Raw genomic sequence first — 21,498 nt, forward strand, 5'->3', positions numbered from 1 at the left:
CATCTCCAGAGGACAGATGTTGATCCAAAAGGCATTGACCTTTGCTATGTAACATAGAGCTCCATATGCCAGCGTGATTCTTCCGGCTTCCCGCTTCTGTTGGCACGTGTTAGCCGTCGTTTGATGCGGGGAAGTCCGCAAACGCCCCCCCGTGGGCATAAACTGTCCTCTGCGGTGCCATGACTCGTTCCAACCCCGCAAGAGAAGGTCGCAGCGGCACCCTGGAGGGACATGAGTCGCACTTCTAGTTAATCTGCGCGCTGAACACGACTGCAGGGGGAGGATTTGTAAGAATCAAATAAATAAACCTTTTAAGGCCGCTTTTATGGGCAACACTTGGCTCTTACCAGCGCCTTTCGAAGCAGATGAATCTGCATTAAAATGTCGGAATGTGCACACTGGAGGGAGAAAACCAAAGCGCTGGAAGGAGAAGACCAAAGAAGGCAGAGAGAGGCGATCAAAGCTGAGGTCAGGGAAGCGAGTCGGAGAGGTGGAGCATTAAATCCATCTCCTGGGCTTCTTTCTTCTTCCTCCATATTTGAAGTAAACAGTCCGTGCCACCCAGCTAGTGACCGTACCCTGAACGGATGAGGCGAATCTGACTATCAGTGCTATCAGTGACACAAGGTCATGCACAGCGGTGCCAATTCTCAGGAGCTGCCTCGGTATCACCAGCCAGAGCGCAGATGAAACAAACGCACTTTGATACTTTTACACTTGTGATTTTGTTTGGGTCCTGACTAAAATCTCATGACTAGCCGAGGAAGCTAATGTAACTCTTTTTTTAACAAAAGCTGGTGATGGAGAAATGCATAAATTCCCTCTCTCTGAATGTTCTGAGCTCCTGTTTCCTTGCCAGTGCAGAATAATGCTACCCAAATGAGTTGTGCCACAGCCGACATTTGAGTGCATGCAGCTCGACTTCCCATTTTCCTCCTTTAAGCCTGGATAATGCTCCCGCATCGAGGCGCCAGCATACGCTACGCCGGCTCCTACTCCAAAACCTCCTGCGTAGCTTGGCATGCATGGTAAGGCTGTGATTGGTCGGCTTGTATTAATTTTCTGTGTTTATTGGCAACATTTGCAATAAAAATGACTGTTGTAACATTTCCAGCTTCAATAACACTCGGCGTCTCTCTTTAATTGCCATTGTTTGCTTGCGACAAAGGAAGCTAACAATAGCTAATAAACAGTCGATGAGAAAACACTGCCCCTACTGTTTCTGCAGAGAATTGCACGTCACATGCCCAACCCAGACGAAGAGCCATAAAAGGATCAAGACGGCGAAGGCATCATAACTGCACAGCAGCATAATCCAGGGTTTCGACAGCACCAACAGCGCCTCTGCTGGTTACAGCCAAGTACTGCCACTTTTCCCTGAAAAATCTGCACAATAACGTGGAATTGTGATGCCAAACTACACAACAGCATCCTGTGACCACTCTTGAGGATGCAAACAAAGGCGGCATTGTCACATTGCTGTTAGCGTTAGCTCCTCCACGTCTCCTCGTTAGCTTGTTAGCTCCATCCCATGACTGTGTCTCTCAAAACAGCCCGCATAAAAATAAACAACAAGACTAAGAGCGGTGTCGCTAAATGCCTCCTTTGGAAGCAAACTGTGGGAAAACATCCAACTTTTGCCAACTTCCCAACCTGCTGTGTTTGTGCACGCATTCCGTAAAGCATTCCGCTCCTGTTTGTGGGCATCGTTCTCCCGCCGTGACTCATCGGGATTCTCCTCATTCCCTCTACCTCCTCGCCCTCCTCTCACTGCCTCGCTCACATTCCAGTCGAGACCCCGATGTCCCTAAAAAGTCTAGAGGGGGGAGATTTCAGGAGAGGGTGTGGGGGTCCGCACTTGTTTGCACTCGATGTTTGAAATGTAAACACGATAAGGAGATGAGAAAGTCCGCTTCTTCCAGACACAACAAGATGCGGCGGCAAATCAAAAACGCTGCCCCCCCCCCACTTTACACCCCCCTCCTGCCGTGGCAGTCTCATGAGCGGAGCGGGGCGGGGCGGGCCTAACCTCTGAACCTCGACTCCGATCCAAGCTGCCTCCGGGCCGATCCCACACAGTCAAGTGTAGGCTTCAGAACAAGACCGGACCTGTCCTCCATTCCTGCTGTGCGACCCCTCGCGCGGGACATGTCACACAGCACACAGCCAGGCAACCACGCACAAAGAAGAACATTTAGCATTATACCACAATTTGCAACCCAATTGCAATATTGCAATGACGGAGTCATCCATCGTAAGTTGTCAAATAAAAAGCCGCATCTGTTTTGCACAGGGGTGTCCAAAGTGCAACCCGGCGGGGCGGGGGCCGTTTGCGACCAGTGGCACATTCTAAAAATATAATTTAATAAGAAAGCTAGAAAAAACAAAATAAACAGCAGAAATGGACAAATCAGCAGCCATTTTTACAAGAATAAAGTCAAAATATTAAGAGAAAAAAGTTGGAATCCAACAAGAAAGTCACATAGCGAATAACGTAATAGGAAGAAAAATAACGTAATTTTCATAGTATTAAGTTAAAATATTAAAGAAAGACATTTTTTTCGCAACGAGTCGCAATGTTATGAAAAACAAACAACACGATTAAAGTTGTAATTTGTTTTTTTTAATTTTTTTAATTTTTTTAATTAAAAATAAAAATAAATAAAAAATAAATAAATAAAAAAAATAAAAATAAATAAATAAATAAATAAATAAATAAATAAATAAATAAATAAATAAATAAAAGTATTTAAAAAAAAGTTGTAATTTGTGGGAAAATTAGGTTGTGAAAATAGACACGTCACGAGAATAAAGTCAGCATGTCAGCGTGCCAATAAAGTCATAATTATGAGGGGGAAAAAAACTGCTCTAATTTCACGAGAACAAAGTTCAAATATTAAGAGAAAAAATTCTTAGTCTAACAAGAAAATAATGTCACACACTATGAGAATAAACACGTCACATTGTGAGAAAAAAAATAATGTCATTTTCGTAGCACACAGTTTAAAAACTAGAGTTGAGATTAAAGAAAAAAATATGTTATTTTTTTAATGATGTAATATTACGTAATGTTATGAGAAAGTTGTCATTTCTGGCAAATCAGGTTTGGGAAAGTTATAATATGGGGATAAAGTCTAAATATTATGGGGATAACGTCAGAATGTTACGAGACAAAAATGTATACAGATTATTTTTGAAAAAAGTTCAAATATTTGGAAGAGTTAAAAAAAAAAAAACAACAGCAAAAATGGGGAAAATTGCAAGGAGAGAAGTTCAAACTAAAATGATGCTTTTTCACCTGTATCACAAAGCTGAGATGCACTTTTTTCTTGAAATATATACAGTATATACAACTTTTTAGCATTGCTTTACAAAATATCAAAGTGGCCCTTGCATCCTTTCATTTTTCACCATGTGGCCCTCGATGGAAAAAGTCTGGACACCCCTGGTCTAGCGCAAGCGACGCGACGCCATTAGCAGCTTTGCAGAGCCGCACAACAATGGTCGCCCGCCACAAGTAAACAAGGTCGGTGACGACTGACGCCCTTGGCCCGACCGCAACACCAGCTGGTGTCAAGGACGTCCCCGTGTGAACACCAAAGAGAAAGAGGCGGGACGACGACAGCGCTGCACATGCATACAGTACGTATTGTGAGTGTTTCATGTCCACACAAACACAAATCCTTTTACCGTCCACATGTATGGACTCCATGGGTTGCATACGTGTCATATAGTTATCCTCAAAGTTCTATAATCATTAGACCAATGGGCAATGACTTACGGACAATTAGTATAATATACTATAGTATAGTGTAGTATAATATATAGGGGTCAAACTTTGGGGTTTAATCACAGCGCCACCATGTGGTGTATTTGTCAGAAAAGTAATAGCACAGGCAACACAGTAAGGGTGCGTGTCGTGACACATTTTCACCCTTTTGTGTGCAGCGGTTCAGGAGTAGAAGAGTAGGCTGACACAAACAAATACATACAGTCATGTAAAAAATATGTATGCCTTGGTGAGGATCTGGATAAAAGGTCCATCCATCATCAATCCATCATTTGATGGCGTCATCAGTTTGTTGTCTTCCAGGAACCAGGAAGTGTGTGAAAACTGACAACCACACATATGACAGCCACCGATCGCGACTGCGCCTTTTCCCGAAACAACTTTCTTCAAGCTTCTATTAGCTAATATGGCATTAGGGTTAAGGGTTATTGCGCCACCTGTTGCTTTGCCATGCACTTGACAACCTGCAAACATCAACAAGGGCTGTTTGACCTCAGGGTGTGTGGCAAAAAGTTTGTTTGTAAAAACGTGTATGAGTGGATTCTTCGTACTGGGTGGTGTGTATGTAAATTTGATTAACACACACTCAGACACACACACGCACACACACGCGCGCACACGCGCGCACACAAAGTCCAGGTCAACAACCGTGGCAGCGAGGTGTGAGCGGCAGCTGTGGTGTCGTGCGGGATTGCGGCCGTGGGCCGCGTGGTGTCAGGGCGGGAAGGTAGAGGTGTGAAGGCGTGAAAACGTTTACGGTGTGACGCTCTGCTCGGACACCTGCACTGCATACACACGATGCAAAACACACACACACTAGCAGAGTGTGTCCTGTCAACACATCACTGATTAGCTGTGAGAAAAATGTATACGGTATCGTAAGGCTCTAGCCAAAAACAATGTGAGCTTTTATTATTGCTTTGATGCGCAACGGTCTTCTTAAGTCAGTAGCGAACGCTAACGAGAGGTGAAGACCTCGCTCATCATCTGTCATTCAAAAATCAGTCTTGTTTCAATGCAAACAAGTGACCATTTTAAGGAAGATGAGCTGAAAATTTGACCTCTAACTTTGTTAAAAAAAAAAAAAGGCTTTGCTACACATCTTAAAAAGCTCTCCTAAAAATATGGAAATTATTTTAATAGTAGACTTTTAAGACAGGACAAAAGATATGAACTTTAAAGGAAAACTGCACTTTTTGAGGGGAATTTTGCCCATCATCCACAGTCCTTTTGTAAGACATGAACACAGGTCTTTCTCTTTTCTGTGCATTGTAAAGAATAAAAAGACTACTAAAAAGAGGCAGGTGATTAATGCATGTAACGGGACTCACCTATTCCGCATGTACAAAAGGCCCCAACAAGGTTTAATGTTTTTATATCCATGCTGTGACCGTGTAGTAACATTGATGGAACGTTGATGATAACATGGAATACTTACAGTATTTTCCCGTATTTTAAGCATTAGCGGAACTTCCTTCCTGGCAACATGGAAAGGAACGCTACACCTAGTGTTAACATTTCCAAACTCAAAAACAAAAACACAGCAGCAGTGGCTGCAGCTCCAATATGTAGTGTTAACTTTCGGCAGTGTGGTGCGGCGAGGTGTCAGTACGCTGGTAAAGTACTTCTTGGGCGTAACAATCGTAATAATAACAATAATAATAATAATAATAATAATAATAACAATGTCACTGCAGCTTGGTTAATATGAAGGTCACATTATGTAAATGGAGCGCTGTTGGCTGTTTTTGGAAGTTTTTTCAGAAGGTTTTATACGCATAATAGTTGCATCCAATTATGCGCATTCTTTTTTTAGCTGTTTTTATATCTTTAGAACACACAGAAAGAGAAAGGTGTGTGTACATGTCTCACATAAGGATTGGGGATGAAGTCCAAAAAAAGTTCTGTTTTCCTTTCAAATCAGTCAGCTATACCGACAGGAATCAGTTGTGTGCTGTAGTCCAGGTCTACATCCAAGATGCTCTCTACATGGACCACAACACAACTCCGACCTGAACTTCCTCAATCCTACACTTCAGCAGCTCTGCGGGATTCCGAGCAGTGCGCCCCTTGAGGACGGCGGCGTCTGCCAGTGATCCCGGCAAATCCTGTGCAGCATCACCCAGATGTTTTCAGTTGGGGACCTGATCCCGAGACCTGCTGACTGCATGGAAGTCTGCCCCCGGGGGCTGATTCCTCTGAGATCTGACGCCACACGGGGGTCGGGCTTTAACGAGTGTGCGGTTGAGGGCTGAGAGGAGCTCCAGCTAAACATAAAACAGCGTGTTGCTACCGGGAGGGGATGAAGATGGAAGAGGGGGAGGACAGGGTCCACATGAGAGGGCCTTCATCATCAATTAGGATGCTCATAAAAGCTCTCTGGTGTTTCCCGTCATCAGTTGGCTGCTGCAGCATCAGTGCAGCATTAGCTGGCGGCCACGCCCTGCCCGCCTCCGCCTCGCTGTGGAACATTCTATTGATCCATCCCTTCAGTGAGAACGAATGCATGTCGAGTATGAGCACCGTAGCGCATACATGACTCTGTTTAAATAAAGTTGAGTTCTTTTGATATGGAGGCACATGTTTACTGATGCAGTTACGCTCAGAAGTATTTGGACGGTTTCTTGGGATTTTTTTCATGCCCTGCAACAAATAATTTGAAAGAAAACAATAATCATGGGATTAAAGACCAGGCCGTTGGTTTTCATTCAAGAGGTTGCACCACAGGCAGCCATTTTTTAAGCACAGTACAGGAGATCACAGGTGACATAATTGCAAATAAAGGCATAATTAAACATCACCATATGTACTGGATAAAGCAGATTACCTCATTAGCAAGCTAGCTAGATGGATGAGATGAAGACAGCTGAAGGTATGTTTATCTATAGTTACTATGGCAACACTACTAAAACTCATCATGTGTAACTATGGCTGTTGAATGTGTTTGTTTTTTTTAAACATATAGTACGTAATGAAGAAAATGGCATGCAGAGGCCTGCTCTGCTACATCCAAAAGGTCACAGTTAACATTTTTATTCCAACCAAAACGTAACAAAACCACAAAGGAGGAAACGTTCTTAGCTGGAGGGAACGAAGAGAACACACAGACGAGGGAAAAACATCTTTTTTTATAGATGAGAAGATCTGACAAACTTCCAAGCAGCACACAGACGGAACTTACCGGAACATAAAAGCATCGATAAACAGAAAAAGCCGAATCAAAGAGTGTCACTGCACCACATTAAACGTTGATCCTTCCATCCAGGAATCTTTTTTTTTCCCTACTACTTTAACAATCCTGCTTATGCAACAAGGAAAGGGGCAAAAACACCACTACACGGGGTCGCGTGATGTGCACTACAGCAGTGGTCATACTTTTACCATCTTTTCATTTGCTGGCTGTGTTTAAATGTGGGGTTCATATCACTACTAGCAACCACGCAGCAACTTCAGAAAATAAAGAAAAACATCTGGGTCAAACCTGCTCAAGATAACTTCAGCTATGTTTAAATGTGGGGTCTCCATCACTCCAGTACTAGCAACCATGCCGCAACTTGAGAAAAATAAAGAAAAACATCTTTTTCAAACCTGCTAAGATAACTTCAGCTATGTTTAAAATGTGGGCTTCATATAACGACCACAACTGTGCAGCAACTCGAGAAAAATAAAGAAAAACATCTTTATGAACCCTGCTAAAGCAAGTTCTGTTCTTTTAGTTCTGGCTGTGGGAGAATAAACAAGAGTCTGCATTAAGCAGAAAACGCCACAATATGGTCCATAAAATCATTTTTTTGCGGAAATAAGAGAGAATGACGTTTTCTGGGGGGGGGGGGCTCACTGCAACCGCTGAGCTATAGTCAAGCCATCACAATGAAAAGACACGTAAAGTAGACCCTCATCTCCTCCAGGTTACCACCCCAGCTTGGGACGTCCTGCTCGGACTGACAGCCAGCCTCCAGCATCGAGGGCCGGACAAAAGCCTAGCCGGGGGGCGTACAACATTCCAAAGCCGAGAAACAACACCGGTAAAGTTGGTTTAAGTGCGGTTATCTCTACGGGCGTGTGCGTCCAAGTAAACTGGACTTAATCCTCTTAGGAAATCACGCTCGGCGGCGGCGGCGGCGCGCCCCGGACTCCCACCTCCACAACACGGCGCTGACTTACGTGGTGCTCGGAGGAGTATGGAGGTATTCCAACAAGGCAGAAGGCAACTCCATTCATTGGGCGAAGGAGACTGTTGGACCGCGGCCGCAGGGGAGTCCACTGGAGGGTCCAACGTGCGGGGTGTGGATAACAAAGCTCCGGCTGTAAACTTGTTCGACACTTATCCCGCTTCTTCCTTCTTCAGTGCCCACCACCACCGCCGCCGCCACTTCCCCGTCTAAAATGCCCAATGTGCGGTGTTTATCTCAGGGAGCTCCCCCCTCCATCGCGTCCTCCGCCCCCTCCGTCACTACTTCTTCTTCTTCTTCTTCTTGGTCTTCTCCTTCCGCCAGACCGCATCAGTTGTTCGCTGAATCCGTCCGCCACACAAGGCGAAGCGGCGCCAATTAACCCGGAAATGTACCGGAAGTACGGTGAACCGCCCTTCAAAGTAAAGAGCAATACTGTATTCCCAAAAAAGAGTTTTTTTAACAATAGCAGCGATATCGGAAGATCAATACTGATAATAACAATACCGATAATATCAATCACAACAACAGTAATACAAAAGAAATAATTACTTACTGCATATCTCAGTCAGTAAAAGGTTTGTTACATTTTTTTTTTTTTTTTTTACCAAAATGACCTTTCAATCAAGTTACCAACATTGTTTTCCATGCTGGAAATACCAAAGCACAGTGAGAAGACTCACCATTAGCCATTATTCATTAACTATGAACCCTCAAGGATGTAACCCCTGACCCAAACAGGAAGTGCACCTTCTATACCTATTAAATCAGACATAAATGCCACAAATGTGGATGCCACGTTGTCTAATTCCTGCCCCTTCCAGACAGAATCCACTAGAATTGAGTCCTTGTGGGGGAAAAAGTGATGCTAAAAATGTATTTTTATACTTTTTTGTGCAGGCACAGCCAGGGGAAGCTTACTCATCAGGAGAAGAGGAAGCTCAGCCTGCTGCCAAGCTACGCTACGCCGTCATCGTCATCATTATGAAACACGAATGAAAGTAAGCGCAAATTAAAAGGGATAAAATACACGGAGGAGAGTCGTGGAGTCGGGCCATGTGGCTGCCATGACGCTGTGAGAACCACTTCAAAAGCAGGCTTGGAAACCCTACAAAAAGTGGATGTTTCCTACGATTTACTCTTTTACTACGTCAATATGGCCGCCATGCTTTAAAACAACAACAATAACAACGCCAGAAAGACTTTTGCATGATACATGCACAATGTGATGACCTCCGTGATGGTAGGGGGCGCCACATCTCTAACAGCATGTAAATACACTAAGTATTCAGGTTAGATGGTGGTCACTCTACAAAATTGTCTTCTACGCCGTCCCATTCCTCTGGGGCAACCTCAGCGGCGGATACACAGCCTCGGGCCTGCAGGCCCCGCCCTCGTCATTTTAACGGATAAATGACGGCGATGCAAGGTGACACATCCTGCGCGTCCTCCCCTCCATGGAGTGTACCATTTCTGCCTTGAGACAGCTCGGGGGAGGGCTTCTCCGCACCCTTACGTAATCCCACCACGACAAGCAGCCTTGGCTGAGCCGTAAACAAGCATCAGCTGCTGCCCGTTTAGTCGGCTGACGGCACGCTTGACCGCTTTTAAACAAATGGAAATAACATTGACAATGACGTGAAATGAAGTTCAAATGAAATAACATGGAATGAAAATGAGAATGAAATCACGTTAAAATGAAGAAAAACATTCAAATGAAAATATCATGAAATTAAATGAAAATGAAAATCAAATTCAGTGAAATAAAAAAATACAAATGCAAATTAAAATGTAATGAAATCAAATGAAAACAAAATAAAGTAAAATAAAAATGAGAATTAAATTTCATTAAAAAAGAAAAAACATTAAAATAAAAATGAAAATACACTATAATGAAATTACATGAAAATAAAAATTGAATTAATTTAAATGAACATTAAATTACATTGGAAACAAATTTAAATGAAAATGAAAATCTAATACAATAAAATAAAATTACATTAAATTAAATGAAAATGGAAATGATATACAAATGAAAATACATTTAAATAAAAAAAACACGAATGAAAATTGAATTAAATTAAATAAAAATGAAAATAAAATAAAGTAAAATAAAAATGAAAATTAAATTACATTAAAACAAAAGAACATTAAAATAAAAAGAAAATACAGTATAATGAAGTTAAATTAAATTAAAATTAAATTAAATGAAAATAAAAATTGAATAATATTAAATGAAAATTAAATAAAAATGTAAACAAATTTAAATGAAAATGAAAATCTAATGCAATAAAATAAAATTACACTAAATTAAATAAGAATGGAAATGAAATACAAATGGAAATACATTTAAATAAAAAAATAAACACAAATGAAAATATAATAAAATGAAATTAAAATGAGAATTCAATTACATTAAAGTGAAAAAAACAATAAAGTAAAAATGAAAATATAATGAAATTAAATAAAAATGAAATAAAAATTTAAAATACAACTACAAATTAAAATATAATCAAATTCAAAATGGAAATCAAATAAAATGAAGTCAAAATGATAATTATATTGCATTAAAATGAAAAAAACATTCAAATGAATAAGAAAATACGGTATTAAGAAATTAAATTAAAATAAAAAATTGAATTCAATTAAATAAACATTTCATTAAATGTTAAATAAATCTAAATAAAAATGAAAATCTAAAATTACTTTAAATTAAATAAAAATGGAAATGGAATAAAAAGGAAAAAAATTTAAATTACAAAATAAACATACAAATGAAAAGCTAATGAAATGAAATTAAATGCAAATGAAAATAAAATAAAATGAGAATGAAATTACATTAAAATGAAAAAATATTCAAATAGAAATGAAAATACAATCCCCCGCCTGCGAACCTAGTAAGGACAAGCAGCATAGAAAATGAATGAATTAATAAATGACATAAAATGAAATGAGATGACATTATTGTTCATATTGTTCATAGCCAACTCCGCTTTAATCATCAAATCAAATGAGAGGTGATGAAGGGGTCAAAAGTGTGGCCTGTCATTTAAGGTTTGATGATGGCTTCGGCGGCTTACGTTCATCACAAGTTCACTTTCTATATTCTATATTTATATTTCTATATTTCTATAGCATTGCCTCTTGAGAAGCGACGCTGTCATAAAAATGGTTGCAGAAATGTGATAGACTGTCCTGTCAAACTGCAGACAACAAGGAGGAGAAGTGACCCCAATGTCGTTACAGGAATGACCTTTCACCCCAGCTGTCTACCACAAGCCTCGCAGGTCACATTGTTGCTTTTCACACGTTGAGACGTCCCAATAAGGAGAAAAGATGAGGATGTCGGGCTTTGAAGAAGCCGGAATAAACTAGAAGTGACTCGCTTGGGGGTATTCCAAGGTTGCTAAACACGGGAACTGTTGCTATAAATGCTTGGAAGTCCTTCTCCTCTCTTCCTCTGGCATTTCTTCAGAGAAACACAAAACAAACTCATAGGAACGCCGTGAGTTTCCTTCCCGCTGCGTGTCACTTGACAACGGCGCTCTACCTTTCACAGCTCCTACTTCCTGGCCGCGCTGTCACTTCCTGCGGCAGGGCTGAAAGTAGGGGAGGCGATGGACAATGAAAACATCATTAGCCTTTGAGTCACATTCAGGAAGCGGCCCGTCTCTTTATGGTGGACAATATTGACTTCTCACGTCCCTGCTGGTCAAGCGTGAGTCAGGAGCATCCCATAATAACTCCGCTGGAATTGCTGGAAAGTGTACGCAACGCACCGTGTGGGTATTTTTGGACGTTGAGTATCTTGGTGGGCTTTTTTTGGTGACGTATCCTGCCATTGTTACAAAGTCACAAACCGTTTTGTTTGTGTGTGTGTGTGCGAAGCCACAGTGATGGAAAGAGCGTGATGATAACCATAGAGACAGACATGAAGCTCACTGTGGCGATCTAGTATGTATAAATAAACATGTCCCATCATCCTTATGTGTGTGCTGCTTTTTAAGGCCAGTGTTTTCAACATTTAAATGTATGACGTCCGCCTAGCAACCAGTGGTAAACATGTGGCGTGATCAGGAGAAGTATTACTACACAAGCTAGCTCATACTTGTGCCACCCGGTGACACGCCTTCCTTCCTTATGTCAGGCAGGGTGAGTATTTTTACCTGGCTTTAGTTTTATTGCACAGACGTTTCCACTTTATTATGTTATTATTCCGTTACACAAGGTTGTACGGAAGTGGGGAAATGGCTAAACCGGGGATCTCTTCTTCAACACTTAAAGCACACTTCTGACTGCAAGTACGTCCAAATGGAATAATCCCGGGTGCCTGAAGGGATCATATGCTAATCCGGGGGCATTTCCCTGGCCTTAAAGGGCAGACACAAGTTTGTCTAGACATGGCCTTAAAGGCAGCCCCTTGTTTGCGGACGTCAGCAAGAAGCACACCAGAGAGGAACGCGGACAAGGCGGAGACGGACAGGTCACACAGGACGGGCAAAGTCTTTCGCTGCGTGAATGTGTTGCACTCATAAAAGAAATGACACAAAGAATCATCTTTATCTGGGCTGAAGTCAGCAAAAAAGTCCACCATCTGCTTACGTGCTGCTCACGCCAGAGATTTCCCCAACGAGATAATCTTCAATCCCCTCGGAAGAGAGACAATTGGGTGCAGTTACAGCTATCCACCACAGGAGGGCGGAATGCTAAACAACAAACTAAGACAAGGTGGGACACACAGTACGGTGCACTGTAAATAACACCTTTATCACTTTATGTTGATTTATAGAGATAATAGCAACGATAATAGTAAGGAATTATGCTCTCATAAATAAGAAAGTGAGCGTTTGAATAACGGTCAAGCCAGAGGACGATGAGAAATACAATACATATACTGTATTCAAATAAAATAAAATTAAATTAATGTTTTTGAAATAAATTAAATATTTTAAAGTTATTTTTAAAATTAAATATAATACATTTTGAATTATTTTTTTCATTGGTGTTTTTAATTTCATTATTTAGTTTACTTTTAAATTATTTTAAAATAAAATAAAATAAAATAAAATAAAATAAAATAAAATAAAATAAAATAAAATAAAATAAAATAAAATTTTCACTGAAACTCATTCTCCTGCTACCTTATTCAACCCCTATTGTAAATTAAATTTACATTACATTTTGAGTATTTTGGCCTTATGTGTGCTGAACTTTCCCCCAGGCACACACACACACAAATGCATCATGTGCATTAAAAAAAAAAAAAAAAAAAGTCCATGCTGACAATTACTGAGAGTAGTCTTCCCCGAGCAGAACGGGAGCTGTTTACTTCCTGGAGACGGGTGTCCTACTTTCTGTCCTGGGACAATCTGCCCATTGTGCGCCGGCAGGCATCCACCAATTGGCCTTTGCTTGCATATTAAGAACACGGACACTGTACAGACGCGCTTCACACGCGATGCACGCATCCCACGTTCACACCAGCAAAGCGCATACTGCCGGTGAGGACACGTTTGCTCTCACAATGCGTACAACTCTCCAAAACGTCTCGCTGAAATGAAGACTTAAGCACCAGCTCGAACTGTATCGATGAATAAATTGACCGAGGGGCGTGACCCAAGACTTTTGTCCACACAGTGTCCAATTAGCACAGTGAAGATGTTGACAAAGTTGCTTCTTTCAGGCTCGGCTGCTCGCAACAAAGCCGGAAGACATTCCTAAGAGTCCAAAGATGTGAGGCTTGGAAGTTGCGGGGGGCCCTGGGGGGGCTGCCAGGGAGGGGGGGGTGTCCTGGGGTGGGTGGGGCGTCAGATTAGACCACCTGTTCCACCATGCGGCACACACACACACACACACACACATTCTTTTCCCTTATCTTTGCACACTTGTTCGCATTCCCTCTCGCTGAGCCGTGTGTAACTCAATAGGAGCCTCTCGTGCACACTTTCACTTCTACGTGGAACACTGCAACGTGCGCGACAACTGGCTCACTCGTGCATGCACTGCAGTATAATGCAGAGAAGTGATTCAGTAGGTATAAATAAACATGTTACATCATCCTTATGGTGCTGTTTTTAGGCCAGTCTATTCATTGGCCCGCCAGGATGAAAGAGTCGCCTATGATTCGTCATGAAGTTCCAAAACGTGTCCCTACAGCCAAAAGAATCCCAACAAACCTGAGAAAAATCTACCATCTCCCTCACTTGTTTGCGCCACGCTCACTTTTTAATAAAAAAAAAAAAAAACGAGCAGGCTTCGCTACACATCTTAAAATACAAACGTGGTAGCTATTTATAATGATTTTTTTTTCTGTAAAAATACTATAATATGGGAGCTTTATTTTATTTTTTTATGGATGAAAAATAGTATAATATGATAATATGGGCATTTTATTTTATTATGAAATTTATCTATCTATATATATATATATATATTTTATTTTTTTTTTAATCTGTAAAAATACTATAATATGGGAGCTTTATATATTTATTTTAATTAGATTTTTTGTGGATGAAAAATAGTATAATATAGGCATTTTATTTATTATTTTTTATTTAACATAACATAGGCACTTTATCCTATTTATTTATTTTTAGTCTTTAAAAATAGTACAATATGGGAGCTTTCGTTATTTATTTTAGTTGTATTTTTTAATGCATGAAACAATATTATATGGCAGCTTTGCTTTGTTAATTTATTTGTTAATTTATAATTGATGACAAATAACACAACCTTGATACTTTACTTTATTCTGTTTATTTATTCATTTACTTTTAATTTGTAAAAAAAAAAAATGCCATAATATGGGTGCTTTATTTATTTAGTTATTTTTTTCTGAATGAAAAATACTAAAATATGGGAGCTTGATTTTTTTATGGATGAAAAATACTATAATATGGGCATTTTATTTTATTATGAAATTAACATAACATAGGCACTTTATTCCATTTATTTACTTATTTTTAATCTGTAAAAATACTATAATATGGAAGCTTCATTTATTTATTTTAGTTGTATTTTTTATGAATGAAAACTACTATAATATGGGAGCTTTATTTTATTTATTTATAATTGATGAAAAATAAAATAAGATGGGCGCTTTATTTGATTTTATTCTATTTATTTATTTTTAATCTGTAGAAAATACAGTGATATGGGAGATATATGTGTTTATTTATTTATTTTATGGATGATAAATACTATACCCAACCTTTAGGTAACATCGGTACCAAAACGTTAGGGTACCAAATTGTATGACCGTACGCGTCAATTGAATTGGCACCCCACGCAACTTTGTTGCTAACTTTCCTGCTCAGTGGTCTAGAAAAGCAAATAGCTTGACATATTAATAATTACAGTTAATAAACCTACAAAGACTGGTCACAACAAAAGGATTCTGGCCTCTCTTGTCCTCCATTAAAGCAAAGAGAAGCTCTCTCCTGATGGATGTGGTCAGCAGACTCCGCAAGCAGAGCGGGCGGCCCCGCCCAGGTCGACCCTAATGACTATTGACCGAAAAGCGCTGATGACCCAAACGGAGCATGACGTCCTGATCTTCCCTGGGGGGCCAATGCCGCTCCTTTCCCGCTGTCGGTCCGACCGAGTGTGAGGGACGATGCTGTTCATGGCTGGGACAGAAAGAGGCCCTGGCCCTAATTCCGCCAGCGCCCTCCCAGCTAGCTTAGCATAGACACCACTGTGCCGTGAAAATCAAATTACAGTCAAACACAATCCATTCCAGGGCAAAAGCAACTATTCCTCCCACAGGACATCATGGAAACAGTCTCTTCCATGGTCAAAACGTCCCTTTCTTAACTCGACCTAATATTCTAAACTGCCATACAAGTGTAAAAAAGAAGTGAAGCGCCATTAATGTCGAACGGCGACGGCACACGTTAACTTTTGCGATACGCGTCGCCAAAAAAAGCCACAAAAAAAAAAAAGAAGCCAAACGCACTCCCATCCTTGGATGCTTGCAAGAATGAGGTCCTGTGTTGCATCATGCAGGGATGGAGACTCAAACTCCAAAGATGTGTGAGCGTTCAGAAGCATTCAAGTAGTCGCTATTAGCTCGTTAACGTGGCGCTGGCTGGACTTAGCGACACATGTCAACAACGTAGGTGCAGGTCGTGCGTGGTTCCTGTTGACGGTGATGTCACTGGTGTGTTTAAACCCTCGTGAGTCACTGCAGATGCACGCTGGCTGATGAGGACACTTTGGAGGCAACACAGAGGGAGAGAGAGAGAGGGGGGGGAAACACAAGGCCAAGATAAGGCTTGACGGCCTCCCTGCTAAACAACAATAATCCTTGGTCACATGACCCAAAAGGAAGCGACATAATCATATTTGGACTTTACGTCACCATTTTCTCTACTCCAATGACACTGGGCCTTGCCAGCAACTTACACACACACACACACACACACACACGCACACACACACTCCTACAAACAGCGTGTGTGCTTCCTGTGTGTTGTTGGGTAAGCTACATACTTTTTAGACAAAGCTATCTATGCAAAGTGGCGTATCGCGACACGGCCCATATGTACAGTATGTAAGTATTCTAAGCTAACTTTTATCTGCTAGCAGAGCCAATCAAGCAATGACATTCACAGCTTATGCACTCTCCACCCACCCCCACAACATTAGGTACACCCGAGACAAAGATTCTGCCCCTAGAAAGACAAAAATGCTCACTTTGGATTGAATGTTTTTCACTTAACAGTATTTATTATTATGGATGCAGGTTGCAGTAGCGTAGATCCTCTATACAACAGGAGCGCTGCTCTGTTTAAAAGCACCTACTGCAAAAATGCGAGTCAAAGATCCCCTATATGACACGAGTGTCCTGTTGTTTTTAAGTACCACTGCAAATATGCTAGTCAAAGATCCTCTATTTGGCAGGAGCATTCTGTTGTTTTTAAGTACCTACGACAGAAACATTCGTCAAAGATCCTCTAAATGACAGGCGTGCGCTGCTGTCTTTAAGGGAATCCTGCAAAAACGCTAGTCAAAGATCATGTATAATACACTAGTGCTCGAAGACGCTCTATGACAGGAGCGCTCCTCTGTTTTTAAGGAGTACTGCAGAAGCACAAGTCAAAGATCTTTTATATGACAGGAGTGCTTCTCTGTTTTTAAGGACGTACAGCAAAAATGCGAGTCAAAAATCCTCTAAATGACAGGCGTGCTCTGCAAAAGCACCAGTCAAAGATCCTCTATAATACGAGAATGCCCTGCTCTTTTTAAAGACCTACTGCGAGTCAAAGACGCTCAAAAACACAAAAACATTAGTCAAAGATCCTCTAAATGACAGGAGCGCTTCTCTGTTTTTAAGGATGCACTGCAGAAACACGAGTCAAAAATCCTCTACATGACAGGAGCGCTTGTCTATTTTTGAGGACATACAGCAAAAATGCGAGTCAAAGATCCTCTACATGACAGGAGTGTTCTGTTGTTTTTAAGTACCGCTGCAAATATCCTAGTCAAAGATCCTCTGTGTGGCAGGAGCGCTCCACTGTCTTTAAGGGCATGCAGGGGTCAAAGATCCTCTTGTCTGTTTTTAAGGACGTACAGCAAAAATGCAAGTCAAAGATCCTCTATATGACAGGAGTGTTCTGTTGTTTTTAAGTACCGCTGCAAATATCCTAGTCAAAGATCTTCTACAGTATGTGGCAGGAGTGCTGCTCTGTTTTGCAGTACCTACTCCAAAAACACTGGTCAAAGATCCTCTAAATGACAAATGACAGGAGCGCCGTGCTGTTATTATTAACCTGTACTTGCAACGTTTTTTTTTTTTGGGGGGGGGTGTGAAAGTACTCACAGTAACAGAATTGTTCACACGTGCATCTTGTGTGGCGTGCAGGTGTGCCTAATAAAGTGGTGTCCATGTAGTATGGTTTGTAGTACACATACAGGAAGTACATCGTGTCTGGCTGGCGGCACTGATGACATCACCTCTGCTAAGGGCGGGGATGTTAGCCATGGTCACCCTGACCAAGTCGGGCGGGTGGGCACTACATGCATTATTCACCTAAATGAAGGCTCGCGTTGTGGCGTCAGCCTCCTCATTCACTCCTGGGGAGATGGCGGCATGACGGGGGGTGGGTGAGGTAATCAATGAGCAAGATGCTAGGAGACGGAGGAGGGACGGGGGGGAATAGGGCGGCAGGGAGGGGTGGACCGTAGTGGACCATTCATCTCTCAGCATCCTGCAGGTACCGGATGCTGAGGCGAGGATGGTGAGGATGCTGTCAGGTGAGCACACACCTTTCTAGCGGCGCCCTGTTGCTATGAAGCGAGCCGTGTTGTTTCTCCTCCCCCGTGATGAGGCCACGAGGGGATGCTCTACACCTAAACAACCCTTGACACGGAGCCCACGCACCTCCAAAGGAGGTGATTGTCATCATTCCTCCCTTACCTGCTCCATGCTTTCAGCGAGCCTCCTCCCTCCTCCTGCTCCCGGTCATGGCTGACTCTTCCACTCCTGGGAGTCTTGCGGTGCTCCGGTATTCCCAACAGCAGCAACGTGATCCGGCTTCCCTTCAGAGAGGCGAGGCAGCAGCCTGGCGGCACACGGCCTCTGCCGTGCGACCCTGCACAGGCATGACGGTGCCCTTCCTTGGAGCTTCACACGTCCTCACACAGCAGCTCCTCCTGGTCCTCCCTGCTCTTCCAAAAAGGGCGTGGAAGATGGGGGGGGGTCCTCACCTATCTCCTTGATAACGGAGGCAAAGAGGCTCCCGCTCTCCGTCCTCAAGCTCTGACTGTGTAAGCTGGCCCCTCCCCTTCACCCCCCCTTCTCCCCCCCCTCCCCCCCCTCCACTTCCCTCCTCTCTTTCCATCACCCCTCCCCCCTCCCTCCCGCTGCAGAGCCAGTGAGAGGCGAGCAGCGAGAAGGGCGGCTGCAATGTGATTGGCTGCCTCTAAGGGGAGGAGGGGTGGGGGCATGTTATTCCTCGCCCCCCGCCCCAAAGACCCTCTGCCAGCTGTCCAGCTCATGCTTCCCTAAAAACCTCTGTTGCCATTGGCGACAGCAACCACAGCTCACCGGGAACAACGCCATTGGCTGGCGGGTTAAACAACCCCGCCCCTTATTATTTATGAGCAGGGGTGGGGGACATGTTGGGACATGTAGTCTTCTTTTGTGCACAGAGGAATAATCCTGGCGGCCCGGGCATTCTTAGTGAGCCGGTGGGAAAAGCACATCCTCTCTCGTTTCCAGCGCACAACAACAGGAAGACCACAACGACGAAGACTGACTGGGGACCCCCCCCCACACACACACACACACCCCGCCCCCGACTCAAACTTTTCCTGTTTCACTCCTCACCACCCCACCCCTGACTGATGCCCCACCCACGGATGACGCTCTTCCTGGAACGCCCCCATTGACATTCCACAGGTGCAGCACGAGTCAAAGGTCACACGGGCATCCATTGACAGTCAAAGATCCTCTATTCGAGAGGGGGGCTCTGCTGTTTGTAAGAACCTACTCCAAATACATTAGTCAAAGATCCTCCATGTAACAAGAATGCGCTGCTGCTTTTAGAAATCTACTGCAAAAACGCTAGCCAAAGATCCTCTACATAACAGGAGTGCGAGGCCGTTTTTAGGAATCCACGACAAAAACGCTGGTCCAAGATCCTCCATCCTCCACAGGCTCTGCTCTGCTATTTTTAAGCACCAGTTGAAAAATTGCTAGTCTAAGATCATCTATGTGATGGGAATGCTCTGCTGTTTTTAAGGACCTATTCCTAAAACACCAGTGAAAGATCATCTATATGACAAGAGTGCTCTGCTGTTTTTAAGAAAATACTACAAAAACTAGTCAAAGATCCTCTATGTGACGGGAACGCTATGCTGTTTTTAAGACACTACTCAAAGATATAATAAAAGTGATCTGCTGTTTTTAGGAATCTACTGCAAAACGCCAGTCAAAGATCCTCTATAAGACAGAAGTGCAAAAACTGAAGTCAAAGAGCCTCTATGTTACAGAAAAGCCCTGCTGTTTTTAAGGACCAACTACAAAAATTCTACTCAAAGAACCTCTATGTTACAGGAAAGCTCTGCTGTTTTTAAGGACCTATTCCAAGCACACTAGTCAAGGATCCTCTTTAAGACAAGAGTGTCCTGCTGTTTCTATCCATGTACTGTCTTTAATTACCGCTGCAAAATGCTAGCCAAAGATCCTCTATGTGGCAGGAGCGCTCTGCTGTCTTTAAGGGCATACTGCAAAAGTGCTAGTCAAAGATCCTCTAGATGACAGGAGTGCTCCTCGGTTTTTAAGAACGTACTGCAAAAACGCCAGTCAAAGATCCTCTAGATGACAGGAGTGCGCCTCTGTTTTGCAGTACCAACTAGGAAAACACGAGTCAAAGACCCTCTAAATGACCGGAGTCATTTAGATCATTTATAAGATCAGAGTGCTCTACTGTTTCTCGGGTCCAACTACAAATCAACTTTAAGAAAAGAGAAAACTACTATTTTTAGGATTCTACTACAAAAACACTTGTCAAAGATCTGCTATATGCAAGGAATGCTCTGCTGTTTTTCGGAATCTACTGCAAAAATGTTACTGGCACAGCGGTACAGTTGGCCAGTTTTGGGCCACGAGCCGCCAGTTGAATACCTGTGAGGTAAAGGATCACTCCCAGACTTATTAGGTGTCGATTGTTTTACTGTTACAACGACATTTAAGCACGAGGGGCCTTCGTGGCGCTTGAATCATACTGGAAGTGATGGATTTCTCCCAGTGGGATTCTTGAATGTTTGCGCTCAAGTTCCATTTGAACAAGGATGATTTTTTTTTTCTGTCAAGCAAGCCATTAAAACTCCCAGAGAGAGAAGGAGGCATGTTAATGTGCTCACTTCTTCCCAAACGTCACAAACAAACAGCAAAGGCAAAAAATAATCAAATAACTTTAACACGCTAACATGCTACTATGCTACTAACTTGCTAACGCCATCACATGCTATGCAGCCTCTGCCCTACTTTCCATTCAATGCACCCCAACCACTCTCGTCTATTTAATGCGCTCGTGTGTTGATGAGAGCAGCGAGAGTATTTTGAGGGCGACGGTTCCGGATGATACTCTCAGCGCAGGAATTTCCCACACAAACTTGAAACTTCAAGTGGCAACGAGCGACCATCTGCTTCATGTCTTTATACTTACACGGCAGGGGTGTCACGAGTGTGCAAAAGCAGACAACAATGTATTGCAATCTACTCATTTCATTTCTACTACATTACACTCTTCTGCACTCTGCGGGTATGCTAGCGGCCCCAACCCCACCCACCGAGACAAAGAGACTATATGACTGACAAAAGGGCTCACTCCGTTCATGTCGTTGTTCTATGGAACAAAAATGCCAAGGAGCTGAAACCAACGCACAGAGTGAACCTCTTCCTGCCTGTTTGGAGGAAAACAGACACGCATGCAGATGGCAATATATAGAAGCCGGCAAAATGATCCAGTTCATTTTCATTTATTGGGTGATTCATTCATTTATTTATTATCGTCCCACACCTAGCGC

At 42.5% G+C, this 21,498-nt stretch overlaps 1 protein-coding gene and 1 long non-coding RNA gene across 3 annotated transcripts in view; one reads left to right on the plus strand and one right to left on the minus strand.

Annotated features, from left to right (window-relative positions):
* arhgap23a (Rho GTPase activating protein 23a) overlaps window positions 1-18,745 on the minus strand; it is a 68,316-nt gene extending 49,571 nt beyond the window's left edge. Inside the window, exon 1 of one of the 2 annotated variants that reach the window (XM_054758775.1) lies at window positions 18,383-18,745. In XM_054758775.1, the coding sequence (XP_054614750.1) occupies window positions 18,383-18,391 (9 nt within the window). In that variant the 5' untranslated portion in view covers window positions 18,392-18,745. Of the gene's footprint in view, window positions 1-7,954; window positions 9,681-18,382 lie in introns of those variants that run through there. The other variant, XM_054758773.1, reaches the window with a different exon arrangement.
* Window positions 7,669-11,911, plus strand: LOC129170785 (uncharacterized). The gene is made up of 4 exons (XR_008566680.1): window positions 7,669-7,815; window positions 7,887-8,074; window positions 8,863-8,963; window positions 11,209-11,911. It is a non-coding gene; the product is annotated as an uncharacterized LOC129170785 (long non-coding RNA).
* Window positions 18,746-21,498: the final 2,753 nt, after the last annotated feature.

Source organism: Dunckerocampus dactyliophorus, chromosome 18, assembly GCF_027744805.1.
Source record: "Dunckerocampus dactyliophorus isolate RoL2022-P2 chromosome 18, RoL_Ddac_1.1, whole genome shotgun sequence".
Classification (NCBI taxonomy): domain Eukaryota; kingdom Metazoa; phylum Chordata; class Actinopteri; order Syngnathiformes; family Syngnathidae; genus Dunckerocampus; species Dunckerocampus dactyliophorus.